At 37.0% G+C, this 13,530-nt stretch overlaps 1 protein-coding gene across 13 annotated transcripts in view; it reads right to left on the bottom strand.

The window, feature by feature from the left end:
• The window catches only part of PPFIBP2 (PPFIB scaffold protein 2), a 134,979-nt gene that overhangs the window by 69,782 nt on the left and 51,667 nt on the right, over positions 1-13,530 (bottom strand). The window contains exon 1 of one of the 13 annotated variants that reach the window (XM_088145890.1): positions 12,819-12,896. The exons of 10 other annotated variants lie outside the window; for them this stretch is intronic. Coding sequence is in view for 2 of the 3 variants with exons in the window: in XM_088145886.1 (XP_088002012.1) it covers positions 9,060-9,107 (48 nt within the window). In the remaining variant the exon portion in view is untranslated. Of the gene's footprint in view, positions 1-9,059; positions 9,461-12,818; positions 12,897-13,530 lie in introns of those variants that run through there. 2 more of the 13 variants (XM_088145886.1, XM_025166207.2) reach the window with 2 other exon arrangements.

Below are 13,530 nucleotides of genomic sequence, written 5' to 3'. Positions count from 1 at the left end.
CTGTAGGATCCAATAAGTAAACACCAGACTAGACTAGCAAAAGGAAGGAGACTGAGAAAAGTTGTGTGAATAAGGCAAACTCCAGGTCATTCTCAAGATTCAGCTGCAGATGGAACACACAAGCCAAAAAATAAGACATGCCTGAACCAGAGGACTGTTACACCTTTCTGTAAAAAAGATTAACTTGTCTGGAATGGGCGATAATGAAGAAGACAATAGGTGTGTCCTGGCTAATGAAAGGAATTTTGAATCAACACATTTATCAAAATGCAGACAAACCTAAGCAAAATACAGTTATTAAAAGTACTTCTATTATTCTACCTACTATTATGATCTTTGCTACTCTGAACAGGGGTAGGAATATTGGTCATTAGATTATTTACCCTCCTGCTCCTAGATAGTAGCTCTTACTTGGATATAAAATGCCAGACTTCAAGCTCAGCATTTTCCCCTAAACTAGCAATGGAGGAATGGAGGCATCCATATGTTATTCTGCAGAAGTTCTCAGATCAGTATAATAAAAATCTCCAGTTCCTGGCCTATTTTCCAGCTGTCATCTATTGACTACCTTTCTGCAGAACAAAACAGAATTCACAAAGAAATCCTTAGTGAAAGTTCCTGAGTGAAGCAAATTATATGTTGCCACATAGCCACTATATCCAAGTTCCTCCAAGACATCCTGAAATTATACTTGCATTAGAAAGCTACAGCCCCACTCAATCAGGCCAAAGTCCATCTTAGTCCAGCATTTTATTTCACACATTGGCTTCTGGGGTGGTCACAAACAGGAGACATGTTCTTCTCCCACTACTGTTTCTCTATAGCTGGTTTTTCGAGGCATGTACCCCCCAACCTGTTGGTAATATAGGGTTTCAAGACTAATAGCCCTTGACAGGTCTATCCTCTGTTAACTTCTCCAATATCCTTTTAAAGCCATCCAAGTTAGAAGATATCACCATGTCTTATGGTAATTAATTTCACAGGTTTATTATGCACTGTGTGAAATAGTACTTTCTTTTACCTATCCTAAATCTCCTTCAAATCAGCTTTATTTATTGCATGGATTTTGATCAGATTTTCTTCGTGCCCACGTTCCCTCAGTCTCCTTTTTTCCAGACTAAAGATGTCATCCTTTCCAAACGTGATGACCAGAACACGATATAATATTTCAGATGCAGCATTTCCATAGATTTAGGTAATGGTATTACAATATTGGCAGTTTGATTTTCAATCCGGTTCTCGAATTTTCATTCAGTCTTACACAAGCTTCACAAAGGGCATTGGGAACAGGCAAGCATCTGTGCACACTTACTTGAAAGTACAGTCTATGAAAATCAAAAACATCTTACTATCAAGAAAAATGCTGTATAATGTCTTCAAACTTCTAACTTATCAGCTACAAGCTCGACTACATATTGAGCTGCATAATAGATCAGAAAAGCCCTAGTTAGCTAAACCTAAGAGATAAAAATCAATTTCTGTATAATGGACAGGCACGTTTAGTAACTAAAAAAACCAGGTAATTTTTGAATTTTCTCTATCAGGGTAGCTCATTTTATTCTGGATAAATATTCATTCTACATTAAGTTGTAAACAGATAAAAGATTACAATGCTTTCTGCTCTCATTTAAGCTTCAAAATATCCCAGACTGAAACTACATTAGCTAACATCCACATCAGATGAAGTAATCAGGGAGAAAAACATCAGCTCTGCCAAAGCATCAGCTACTACATGCTTTAATAAGAATAGACAAACATAGTCCAGACAAGTTCATTTACTAAGTAAACAGCTGCTCTGTTTCAGTCTTAAAAATATGAAAGTGTCTATTTTTATAGCAAAGCTAATGACGAGATAAGACATAGAAGCATACCCCAAAGTTGTATGTGTGTGGATGAAACTTGAAGCAAACAGTCATGACTATACAAGACAAATACCTTATGGCCAATCAAGTAGCATAAGATAATTATGAAATTTTTGCAGCATCTGGTTGTTACATGTTCATGTTTTAAAGCTTTGGTAACTCTTTACTGGCTATGTTTAAAATAATGTTACAGTCTAAGGGTAGATATCTCCTTTGAGCTAGACACCGTTCCAAGCTGATTCAAAACTTTCCCAGAGGACCAAAGAGTTGCAGGAAGCTCAGAAGGGAGGGAGAACAGCTGGAATTGTCATTCCAGGCTCAAAGTACAGAACTGGAATAAGGGTTACATCAGCAAGAAGCTCCAGAGAAAATGTGGAGAGATATCATATCAAGTCATCACACTCCAGAGACCTTTAGGATTATTTAGAGATGTGGTGGCATAAGTTTTCTTTATGTAGAGAATGATGTCTGTTATTTCCATGTATAATTGGTACATGGAGCTTTCAGTCTGACAGCCATGCCTTCTCCTCTAAGTTAATTTGCTTAATGGTAAAGGGTCTCTGAAATGTTGAAAAAGCATACGTGTTCCTCCTTAATAACCTTGTGAGATAGTTTAGGATGAGAGAAAATTATCATGCTGTGCACATGATGGTTGAACTTCAGAATTTGAACCAAAATCCACTCAGTACTGGTCCAACACTAACCATAACATCTCACTGGCAATCCTGCTTGATGACTTTGTTCCTACACACTGATACAGACCAACAGGATTCCATGCCCTAAGAAATCACATTCTAAACACAGAATATGAGAGAATGGGTGAAGTCACCCAAGAACAGAAGAGATTTTCTGACAGTTAAGATTATTTAGAAAAGGAAGAACAAAGGATGTATTTGGTAAAGGAAATAAAAAAAGAGAGTCAACAATGCACAGTGTCTGGCAGGGATAGGTTGATGTAGAAGTCATTATTTTTTTTTAAGTAGCCCTCCAATTTTTAATCACTGGCTATGGCAATAAAAGCTTATGGGAAGTGGAGTCCAACATCACCAAGGTGAACAATATATACACGGCAACTAATTTGACGGGAGACTAGTAACCTCGCATAGCCTTGTATGAACAAAACTCACAATCAGGAACTTCCAAAGTGTTCTATTAATTGGGGCTGGAACCTAGCATGAATTGATATACAATGGAACAATTCAAAGTATTTTTTAAATTTAAATTTAACTTGTCTGCTCCAGATTCAAAAACTTGCAGACTTCTACACCTGTTACAGAATTAAGTGCTCAATATATTAGGCAGTACCATGGGTCAAAAACAAATTTAATTAAAAAAAAACCCGACAACAAAAAAACTCTAGCACTTGGTTAAGGAAAAGAAATGTCCGGGTCAGATAGGATGAGGAATACTGGATACCAGGATCAAGAGTTCTAATTTTCAATCAGCAGATCCTTCAAATCAGATCAGAGACTTTTGAAAGAAGAAGCAAGATCATGAGAGATGGAAAGAATTACATATACACACCAACATACCAATATTGTTCATTCATACACTAGTACTATGGTCAGTGGTTGTTTTCATTATTGCGTTTGCCATTAAAACATTATGCTTTAATGTTATGTGGTTCTTTCGATTTATTGTTTTTGCTATTGTTTTTCTGTTGTACACTGCCCAGAGTTACATTGTTTGATTTGGGCAGCCCTATAAATTCATAAAATAAAATAATAAAATAAGCAATCTCTTTTTGGGTGGTTTTGCATATGACAGCATTTTCTCTTGCAAACCACTATTTTATTTTTTTCAGTTTACCATCATCATTCTTGTTCTTATTTGATTCATTCTTGCTTAATTCTCTTTTAATTAGTTCATTTGGCTTTCAGTTCCTCTCCTTCTCCACCCTTCCTCTTTTTCACAATTTATATTTCAACAGGTTACTTCATGTAAAGAAATTACAATTTCAATTGTGCTAGATTTTACTTAGCCCTTCTCCTTCATTCACTCCCCCTGCATCGTTCCTTAATTAACTTTTGCTTTGCCTTAATGTGTGGATTATTTATTAAATTTATATCCATCCTTCTTCCAGGAGCTCATGATAGCTTACACAGGGGTCTCCCTTTATCTCCATAAAAGAATCCTGTGACATGGACTGGGCTAAGTGAAGCTAATCAGCCCACAGATTTTTAATATTTTCGTTTGGTATGCACTTACATCTAAAACCTATTTTCCCCCATAACAACAACCTTATTAGGAGGTTATGCTGAGAGAATGACTGGGTCAAATTCACCTGGTGAACTTCCATGAGTGAGGGTGGATTAGAACTTGGGTCTCCTTGCTCCTAGTCCAACAAGTTGTCTATTCTACCACAGCGGCTCTTAAAAACAGAGGTGTCTGTGTTATTTTGTTTGTCTTGAAAGCAATATTCTCCCCAGTTACAATTTGAACCTATTGATAGGGGTGTATTAGTACAGTAGGAGGTATCACTAAAGAGATCAGGAACAGGGTAGGTAGAAGATGCTGGTGTTCAGTCAAATTACACTGGTAAAGGGTTACTGAGGCTCTGAATAGCTTAACCCAGTAGACTGTTACAATGAAACATCTATAAGTAAAAAACGTTTACAAAATTTGGGGTACTACACACCCTCTTAATAGCCTATCTTCTCCTGCAAATTTTGTCCTGCTCTGGTAAAAACAAGCAAGCGACAGTTCTAAGCAAAGAAGCACTAAGAAATGGGAGGGGAAATTCTGTTTTTCACACTCCAGAATGGAAATGAGTCAGACTAGTTGCTCTTTGGACCAAAACAAGCTAAGGATCCAGCTATGAAGCAGGTTGGACAGATTTTGCCCACCACAACTGCTTATCATTTAAGTAAGCAAAGTAATGTTCATATGTAAGATATTGAAAAACTTCAACTTGAGTTAACTACCCAAGCTATTAAAAGGAACTGTATCATAAGAATGAACTGCTTTGCTTTCGTGATACCATTATCCAATCTTGAATACTTAATAAAATCCATGTGCCCTAAAAGCAACTACTTGTGCAGAAAGATATAGCACAGTTGAGATATGTTCAATGCATTGTGGCATTCTGTTAATGAAAAGTGGCAGATGGAAACAGAGCAGAGACAAGAGAATGTGGTCATCCAGCTATTTGCTCAGTAACTCATAATCACAAACCATTTTGAAGGCTGTGATCTGGTTTATTAATACACACTCAGATTTAAAAAAGAAGTGGTGGAAGGAACAGTTGCCTCAGCTTTTCAGCACATTTCTGATGTCAAGAGAGAGAAAATTGAGGTCTAGCTGAATATTGTGTTTGATTTTCTGGGGAGCTCAAAATGAACTTATATCTCCTTTCTTACTCTGAAGCGTGCTATCACTAATGTAATAACTTCATAAAAATTATATATATGCAGAGATTTCACAGGAATTGACTGTATCACATATACAGAGCACTTCATTAGCATGCGTATGTACGACATTGATACTTCTCTACTACTGGGTTTGCTTTATATTTTCCCAAAGAAATACCTAAAAGTTCTAAGACAGGTGTATGGAATAGGATTTAACCCAAGACCCAAATATCTCCATTTGGTCTCTACTTCCCTTAGACAGACAGGATGTCATACTGGGGGCAAGGCTTCCTTCCCAAAGACATAATCTGGCTCATGAGGGGGAACCACTTTAAGAATCCCATTCTACAACGGGATATACTGCCTGAGGCCCAGAGTTGCATGTGTCCCCCAAAGATTTCCAAACAGTATAATTTTTGATATAACAAAAGGGTAAACTGATTAAATACATAACTAATGGATAACCATGCTACATTTCATTTAAATATAAATGACATTAAATTCAACTGAATGTTTATATTTGACCCATCCTTTACTTTTTGGGGGGGAGATAACCCATAGTAAAAGCCAAGTGTGGCCCTCAGCTCCCCCAAAAGTTATTTACTTCTGCTCTACAAGCATTGTTATGTTGTCTCATATGTTTCTCAAGATGGATGAAACTACAGCCAATATTTGTAGGCACTCCCTAATGGAAGCATCTTAGAGTACAAGCTGCATCTTCCTTAACCAATGGGGCAAAGTTATGGGAAGTATCTCAATCATCAGCTTCCCAACCATCTGCTCACCCAACCCACATCTTTCCCCTTGATATTTCAGCTACATTTCAGGGAACTAATTGTGCAGAGCAACATCATTCTCCATGAGGGGAGACCCCTGTTAATTTGTGTTGACTCACTGTGGAGGCAAAAAGAAACAGCATGTTGTCTTCAGCATGCCACTGGTGGCCTAAGTTGAAGTGAGAGGTTAGTTTATTACAGAGGAATATGATCCTCCCTTCAAATCTAGAGAAATAATTGGTGATTCTGCACCAGAGTCCTACCAAATGAAGTGCAGATGGATCCTAGCAAAAGGGCTTGGATGATGGCCTTGAAGGACAGGAGGAAGAGCCATTGTCAAGGCAGTAGTCAGATAAGCAGGACTTGAGCCCAAGCCAAGAAAATAACTTGAGAAAATGTATCCGACAAGTACACATAAAGTGAGGAAGGGAGAAGGATGTTCAGATTTGCAAGCTTCTGTTACTATACTGTTACAATAAAAGTAGTCCTGACTTATATGGCATTGGTTTCTTAATCTAGTCTACCTTGTAGGGCTGACAATGAGCCATACCACCTTGATAATTCTATGTAAGTTTACCCATTATAGCCTAATGTTATATGCAAAACAGACTATTGTGATTCTTTTAGCACATCATGATTTTAAAATCCAGGCCTGACATTATGTTAACCGAGGCTTATTCTGGACCAATCCATTGCTTTTACTTAATAGATTTCATGCTTTGCTAAACAAACAGAAAGGTACCAGATAAAAGTTATGCAACTCAAAGCAAAATAAGGAAGTGGCTAATTTGCATAACGCATGATCCTTTTAAGGTGGATAAACTTCTGTTAAATAATGATTTTTTTCTTAACCAAATCTTTTTTGGTAAGAAAAGATAATTAGTTTACTATGTGTCTCTGATGGAAGAAAAATTCACTGTTTGATTCCTGTCAATTGACCCTTCCGAAAGCTGCCATACGAGGGCACTTTCTGACATTAGTTTTTGAACTAATTTTGGAATGCTTATAGGAAAATATTGCTTTTTTCTGGGCATTGGTTTGATGAGATATATGAAATCTTACATGATCCTTTCTTTTCATTCAAGTAAAGTAGATGTATATTTTTTGATCCCATTAATCTATTTTATCCATTGAATATGAGAACGATTTTAGATTATTTATTTCAGTTCATTCTTATAATCAAACTCACCAACAGCAGTACTGTAATTCAGTCTTGCAATATCAGAACCGAAATTACATTTGAATCGCCCTCCCCCCAGACCAAGTCTTCTTTCTCTTTGAAATTAGAGCCTGCTTTGGCAAATGCCACTGCGAACGGATAGAAGCCCAGCTCAATTCCTTTCTCTCTCCCACTCTGGACTGGAGGAAGTAGAGCTTTAATTACCAGCCACAGAGCATCAGTTTACCACCACAGCTGGTGTCCAAGCATGCAACACCAATGTGATCATGTGGCATTAAAAAAAAAATCAGTATAGAATTTTCAACAAAAATAAGATTACTTATCAAAACAGCTTGTGAAATTTGATGCAAATCACATTTTTTCCTCTAGGAGGAAGCCAGAAGTACCGTGAATTCCCTTCGCGCACCACTGCTCCACTACACAATTTCTCTTCTCACCCCATCCTTTAAGAATCCCTTTAAGAGTAGGGCATTTTATTCCTTGAAAGTGCTCTATATAAAACCAAGACTACTCACAACTACTAACATGCCATCCTGCTTCTCTTTCCTCAGAATCTGAACAGAAATAATAAACATATTTGACAAAGCATATTGGGAAATAATTCCAGTTTCTCCCATGGCTTTGAGAATTAGTTCTCCCAAAGGAATGTCAGTGTCCTTTCTGCCACCGGAAACAAGAATTAGTTTGCAATTATTGTACAGCTTTCTCAAAAGTGCTTCTTAGGCTCATTTGTTTACAAGTTTATTTAGAAGTACAGTCTTGTCCCTTAACCCACCGACCCCTTAGGAAAGTCTTTTTAAAGTCTCTTTTTTAAGTTCCCAGAATTAGAGACGTGGGGCTGCAATCTTACATCCACTTACTTGGGAGTAAACTATGACTTTAAATAGGATTTACTGATGAGAAGACATACTCAATATAAACATGAAATTGCACTGAAGATGTTACCTACCCAGGTAATGAAACATTTGCAAGAAAACTATCAAGCTCAGAGAACCCCAGAGACTCCACAGTTCAACCCTGAGCTACACATATTCGCTTCTATTGGTATAAAATTCCTTAATACAAACATCCAAGTACCTGCTCTCAAGTCTTGCAAACTTCAGTGTCAATAAATCCAAAGATAAATAATACTGAAAATAGTTGAGATTGAATAATGTAGACCTACTCTGCATTATTAGAATTAAATAGTATAATAAAAAATATCTCATGTAAACGGCATATTAACTGTAGTATTAAAAACAGCAGCATTAGCTTCTGTATTAAAAAGTAATACAGAAACAATCATTCAAATATAGTTCCGAATTAGAGGGAATATCCACACTACCTCCAGCATTCCTGCACATAAAATACAGTTACAGTATTTCTTAATATTGGATTTAGATTAAATGTTATAAAATTAAGAGGATTAAAATCAGTTGGGTCTAATCAATTTTAGCCTACTGAAGGAAGTATGAAGCTATTTAAATCTAAAAACTATCTTGCTAGCTAGTTAGCTTACTGACTGGTCTGGTAACTGAATTTTTATTAGTTTTAAAAGCAACTGTACAATATGTTTTCAAAAGCTACTAAAGAAAAGAAAGGCTTTGCATACAAATAGGACCATCTAACTGGGAAGTAGAATCTAACTTGAACTCTTGTTGAGAAAGTTCTATTTCATCACCAAGCTAAAGGATTGCTTGATCATTTTGCTTAGACAGTCCTGCGAGTTTTCATAAAGACAAAGGAATACTGGCTATTTCCCCAATCCCCTCCCTCACAGACCACTAGTTTCAAACCGTAGAACAATTTCTCTCACAGTGGCAGAAAATGTAACATGCTTAGTTTTCTCTCCCTAGAAGCGTGGTAAGTAATAGAAATGCAAAATAATTATAATAATAATAAAATCACTTACCCTCTTTAGCCACGTGAAGTGTTTGTAAATATCAATCTCACTATCCATGCTTCGGGCCCATTGCAGCAATGATCTTCCCTTGGTTCACAGCAATTTCAGCTTTGTTATGGAAAACCACAAACTCTTCCTTGCTCTCTCTCTCTTCCACCTCTAGCTAGCAGAATGTCTGCACCTCTCTGACTTTAATATGTCCTTCAGGCTTATTCTAAACTCTCCTACAATACTATGTATATACACAACTGTATAAACTTCAGGCTGCATTCCCCCACCTCCCCAACCCGCAGCATCTGGTTTTTTTTAAGAGGAGATCAGTCATCAACAGCACTAATATCGTTCTAAAAGCTTCAAAAGATACATAAAGAAAGAAAAGAAAAAGACGGAAGCTTTTGCAAGCACAGCTGACGTCTGCAGTGAGAGTGTTCCCTTTTTAATGGTAAAATAACAAGCTAAAAATTGCCAGGCTGTCATAGAGAAACTATTTTCAAGTAATGCCTTCTCTAGCTTTCTGTTTCAAGAGTGGCTGGAACTCATTACCCCCAAGACCCTTGATTTCCTGTCTCAGTTTTACACTGTGTTTATTGGAACAGTCTTCAGAGTCCCAGCTTATTTCAGGCTGGGCTTTAGCCTAAAAATAAGCCCTGCTCTTGAGAATTGTTAGTAGCTCACTTCTCACAAATACTTGTAAAGTGACCCTCTCTGTGTAAAGCCAAGTATTCTACACATGGTTGTTGGTTTTAGGGTGGGGGATGAATGGGCATATCTCAGATTCATAACTCAACATTCTTTTCATTCATTGGTATTGCGGCTGAAAACTGCACAGCCCAGCAGCATTCAAGACAGGCTGGGATCACGTGAACTTACACGACTCAGGGTGGGATCCTATTTGTGGTTTTGATGTGCCCCTTTCACCTTCTATGCAATACCTCTAGCTTTAGCTTTTGATTCATTCAAAGTAACCTAATATTGCTGAACATATTCTCATTAGCAACAAGCAATTACATTCCAAATATACACTGAGGGCGCTACTTGTAGCAAAGCTTACAAAATTTGAAATTTTCAGTTGATTTGACAAAGATTGTATGTGCTTATTTTGTAGAAACATAAGAAAATGCCTTATACCAAGTCAATTTTTGATCCATCTTGCTCAGTACTGCCTTCAATGATTGACAGCAAGTTTCCAAGGTTTCAAGAGTTTCCCCAGATCTGTCCAGAGGTGTCTAAGACTAAAACCTTAATCTTTTGCATGTAAAGTATGTATTCTACAACTAAGCTACTCTTCTCTACTAATGGAATGCTTCTAAAATATTTAGTGGTAGACCACTAAAGTATGATCAGTATAATTACTGTTAGTATCAAACCAGAATGGTTACTTTTTGCTATGGGGAAGTGTATCAGATGTTGACTGCATATTTGTAGTTCCTACACAAATGAAGACAAGTATTATAGCAGTACTTTATACTGTGGAGTACCAACTCTGTTTAAGGAAGAGGAACCACATACCAGTGAAGCAGATGCTCACAAATATGGAATTAAAGGTATTCAAAGCATCAAAGTTACTATGTAGATCACCCTGTGATAAATGTAAGGACTCTACTTCCAACTAATGTAGCTTGTTTGTCCAACCCATTTAAGGATCAAGATATTTTACTTCGAATGCAGTATTTATTTGAAATAGCAGTGTTCCAGAGCATAATCTAGATTGGGTCCATGGTGGGCTGACAGATGTGCCTAATAATAATTATCCCTCATGAGAATTAGTATTTGAGTTGAAAGGGAACATTCAAACTAGTGATTTAGTAGAGAACTATGAAGCAGAAAGGTAAAGGCCTGCTTTGGCATCTATGTTTTACAATATTTTATTGTTTCATCATTTATTGCAATAACTATCTTAGATGGCTTCACCTTCAAAGGGAAAATAAAAAACATTAACTAGATCATTCATCAGATAGATAGTGCTGGTATGCAATTAATCAGGTCATTCATAATATCATATATAAACAGATGGGTTGGTGGGAGCTTTCTTTAAGACTACAGATGGTGCTTTCCATTTCAAAAATCAGTTTGTAGGCAAGTCAGTGAGCCTGGAAGTCATCTACTCAAGTAGACTGTCAACCCCCACAAAATACTACCACCTATTATGAAATAATATATATTCTGGAGACCACTGAGCATCTAATTAAAAAGTGTGTCCCACTTAAAACTTAGATAATTGTTCCATTTTTTTTCTTCCCTAAACTGTAACCTGAAAGTCATATATTCCATGTCTTCTACATCCTCACTTGTGAGTGATACCTCAGACAATTCAGTAAATGCAGTACCTCCTATTTGTTTGCCCATTTCTCTTATATGAGAGAGGTTTTGCCAAGAAATGCAGGTAGTCCTCGCTTAATGACCACAGTAGGGACTGGAAAATTGGTCATTAAGCAGGGTGGTCATTAAGTGAGTCATGATGTGACCAGACCCGATTTTACGACCATTTTTATGATGGCCATAAAGTGAATCACCATGGTCATTAAGTGAATCATGTAGTTGTTAGGCAAATTCAGCTTCCCCATGGACATTTTTTGCCAGAATTTGTTTAATGACCACAGGATTCACTAAACAATGATATGATTTGCTTTATGACTATTGTAAAACAGTCGAAAATCACAGTCACGTGGCTCTGGGGGGTGGTGCGATGGTTTGTGATGCTCATAAGTGCAAGTACAGGTTGTAAAGCACTTTTTCCGAGGCCATTGTAACTTTGAACCATCGTTAAATGAATGGTCATTAAGCAAGGACTACCTGTACAGAAATAATATTGTTATCATCTACCTAAGTAGAATCCCAGTAGCAGGGGAGAATCCAAACAGGTTCTAGAATTAAAATCAGTAACATTATGCTTTGAATTGTTTGCTCATATATAAAACAATTAATGCCACACTACCAAAAGATGGTGAAAAATTGCATACCTAAAGACTGTATAATTTGCCAGTATGATTCTTAAATAAACATTATGGTGGAAGGTTCAATGAAATGACATATTTAAAGACATATATTTAATTTTAATCACTGTAGCAAAGCTAATTAAGTTCCCTTCTCAGGATAAATGTACTTCCCATATATTGCTTGTAATACAGAATGATTTCAGAAAATTCTGATTGGCGGAGCATGTCTTCCACTGTCCCACCCTTTATAAATATGTCATTGAACCCAGGTCTCCCTACCTAGAAAAGAAAGTCTCCAGATGGAAACTAAGAAAAGACTATCCTGCATGCCAGCTCAAATAGTCACTCACTTGGACACTACTTTCACAAGACAAAAACAGCATATTTAAAAGATTTCACATACCTATTTCTGGTTCACTGACCCCCTCCAGGTTTCATATATCCGAACCTTGATTTCCCCCCCCCCCCCCACTGTTCTTCACCAGAAAAGAACTGAAACATTCAGAGACTTTAATCTAGCACTCCTGTTAGTACCCTCACGGTCAGGAATGTTGACGAAGTACATTCCACTGAATCACATGCCACCCTGTTACTTGCCTCTTAGTTTCAGGTCACAATTGTGCTCTGACCCCAGGTAGTTTGGAGAAAGAGAGGTTTAAACAAACATTAAAACACTACTTTATCTGTGGAACAAACAATGTTCCTTAAGTGGGTGATGGACTTCAATAAACTTCCTCTCAACCTGTTCATTGTTTCCGCTCAGGATACAAGAGGATTAATATTTTCAGTCTTGAAAGCTGGTTAGTTACATTTGTTAGTTGCTCTTACTTACAAATATAGGATGCCACTGAAAATGGACGGCTCTCTCCTCACTTGGTACGTTGATTTAATACTGTGCTTTTGTTTAGAAGAGTGGTGTGGCCATTTCTCCATGCCAGAAAACAAAAGTAAACTGTCAGTGTAGATACTGCCTGCAACTTCCTGGAACAGTCTCAAGAGTTAACCCTTGAGTTCATAAAACCAGTAAGTTTTAAGTAAGTCCCTCCCTTTCCTTTGATGTGTGTGTGTGTGCATGTATTCCTAAATGCACACACACAAACACACATCCCCATGTATTAATGAACTCCTTCACAGAATTGATTTTGTTTTACTGCCTCTTTTTAGTTTCTCTTATAATTGCTTTGAAAATTCTATTCTGATGAGTCTCTTAGACATTTCCCAATGCATTTTTTTTGTTAAAAATTCATTAACACCAACACTGTAATAATATCACAATCAAATATCAGATGTAATCTATCTAGAAATTAGAATCCACCTAGAAAGAAAAACAATAGTAAAACACAACTGAACACACTGTTTTTAAATTTTCTGTAAAATTGACAAGGAATTTACTGTAGTATTTAGCAGCTGAAGGAAGCTACTTGATGAACTTGCTTAGGAAATAAATTGTACAGAATGAATGCTCTAACAGAACACCACCTATACCTGGCCACAAGGGGTTAATTTTAGAAGAGAGCTTTTGGCATGCGTTCAGGTAGATATAT

The sequence above is a fragment of the Python bivittatus genome, unplaced genomic scaffold (assembly GCF_059951505.1).
Source record: "Python bivittatus isolate LINGU-HERP-01145 unplaced genomic scaffold, Pbiv_v1 ctg000480_np1212, whole genome shotgun sequence".
NCBI lineage: Eukaryota > Metazoa > Chordata > Lepidosauria > Squamata > Pythonidae > Python > Python bivittatus.
This window is presented reverse-complemented; position numbering and strand designations above follow the sequence as displayed.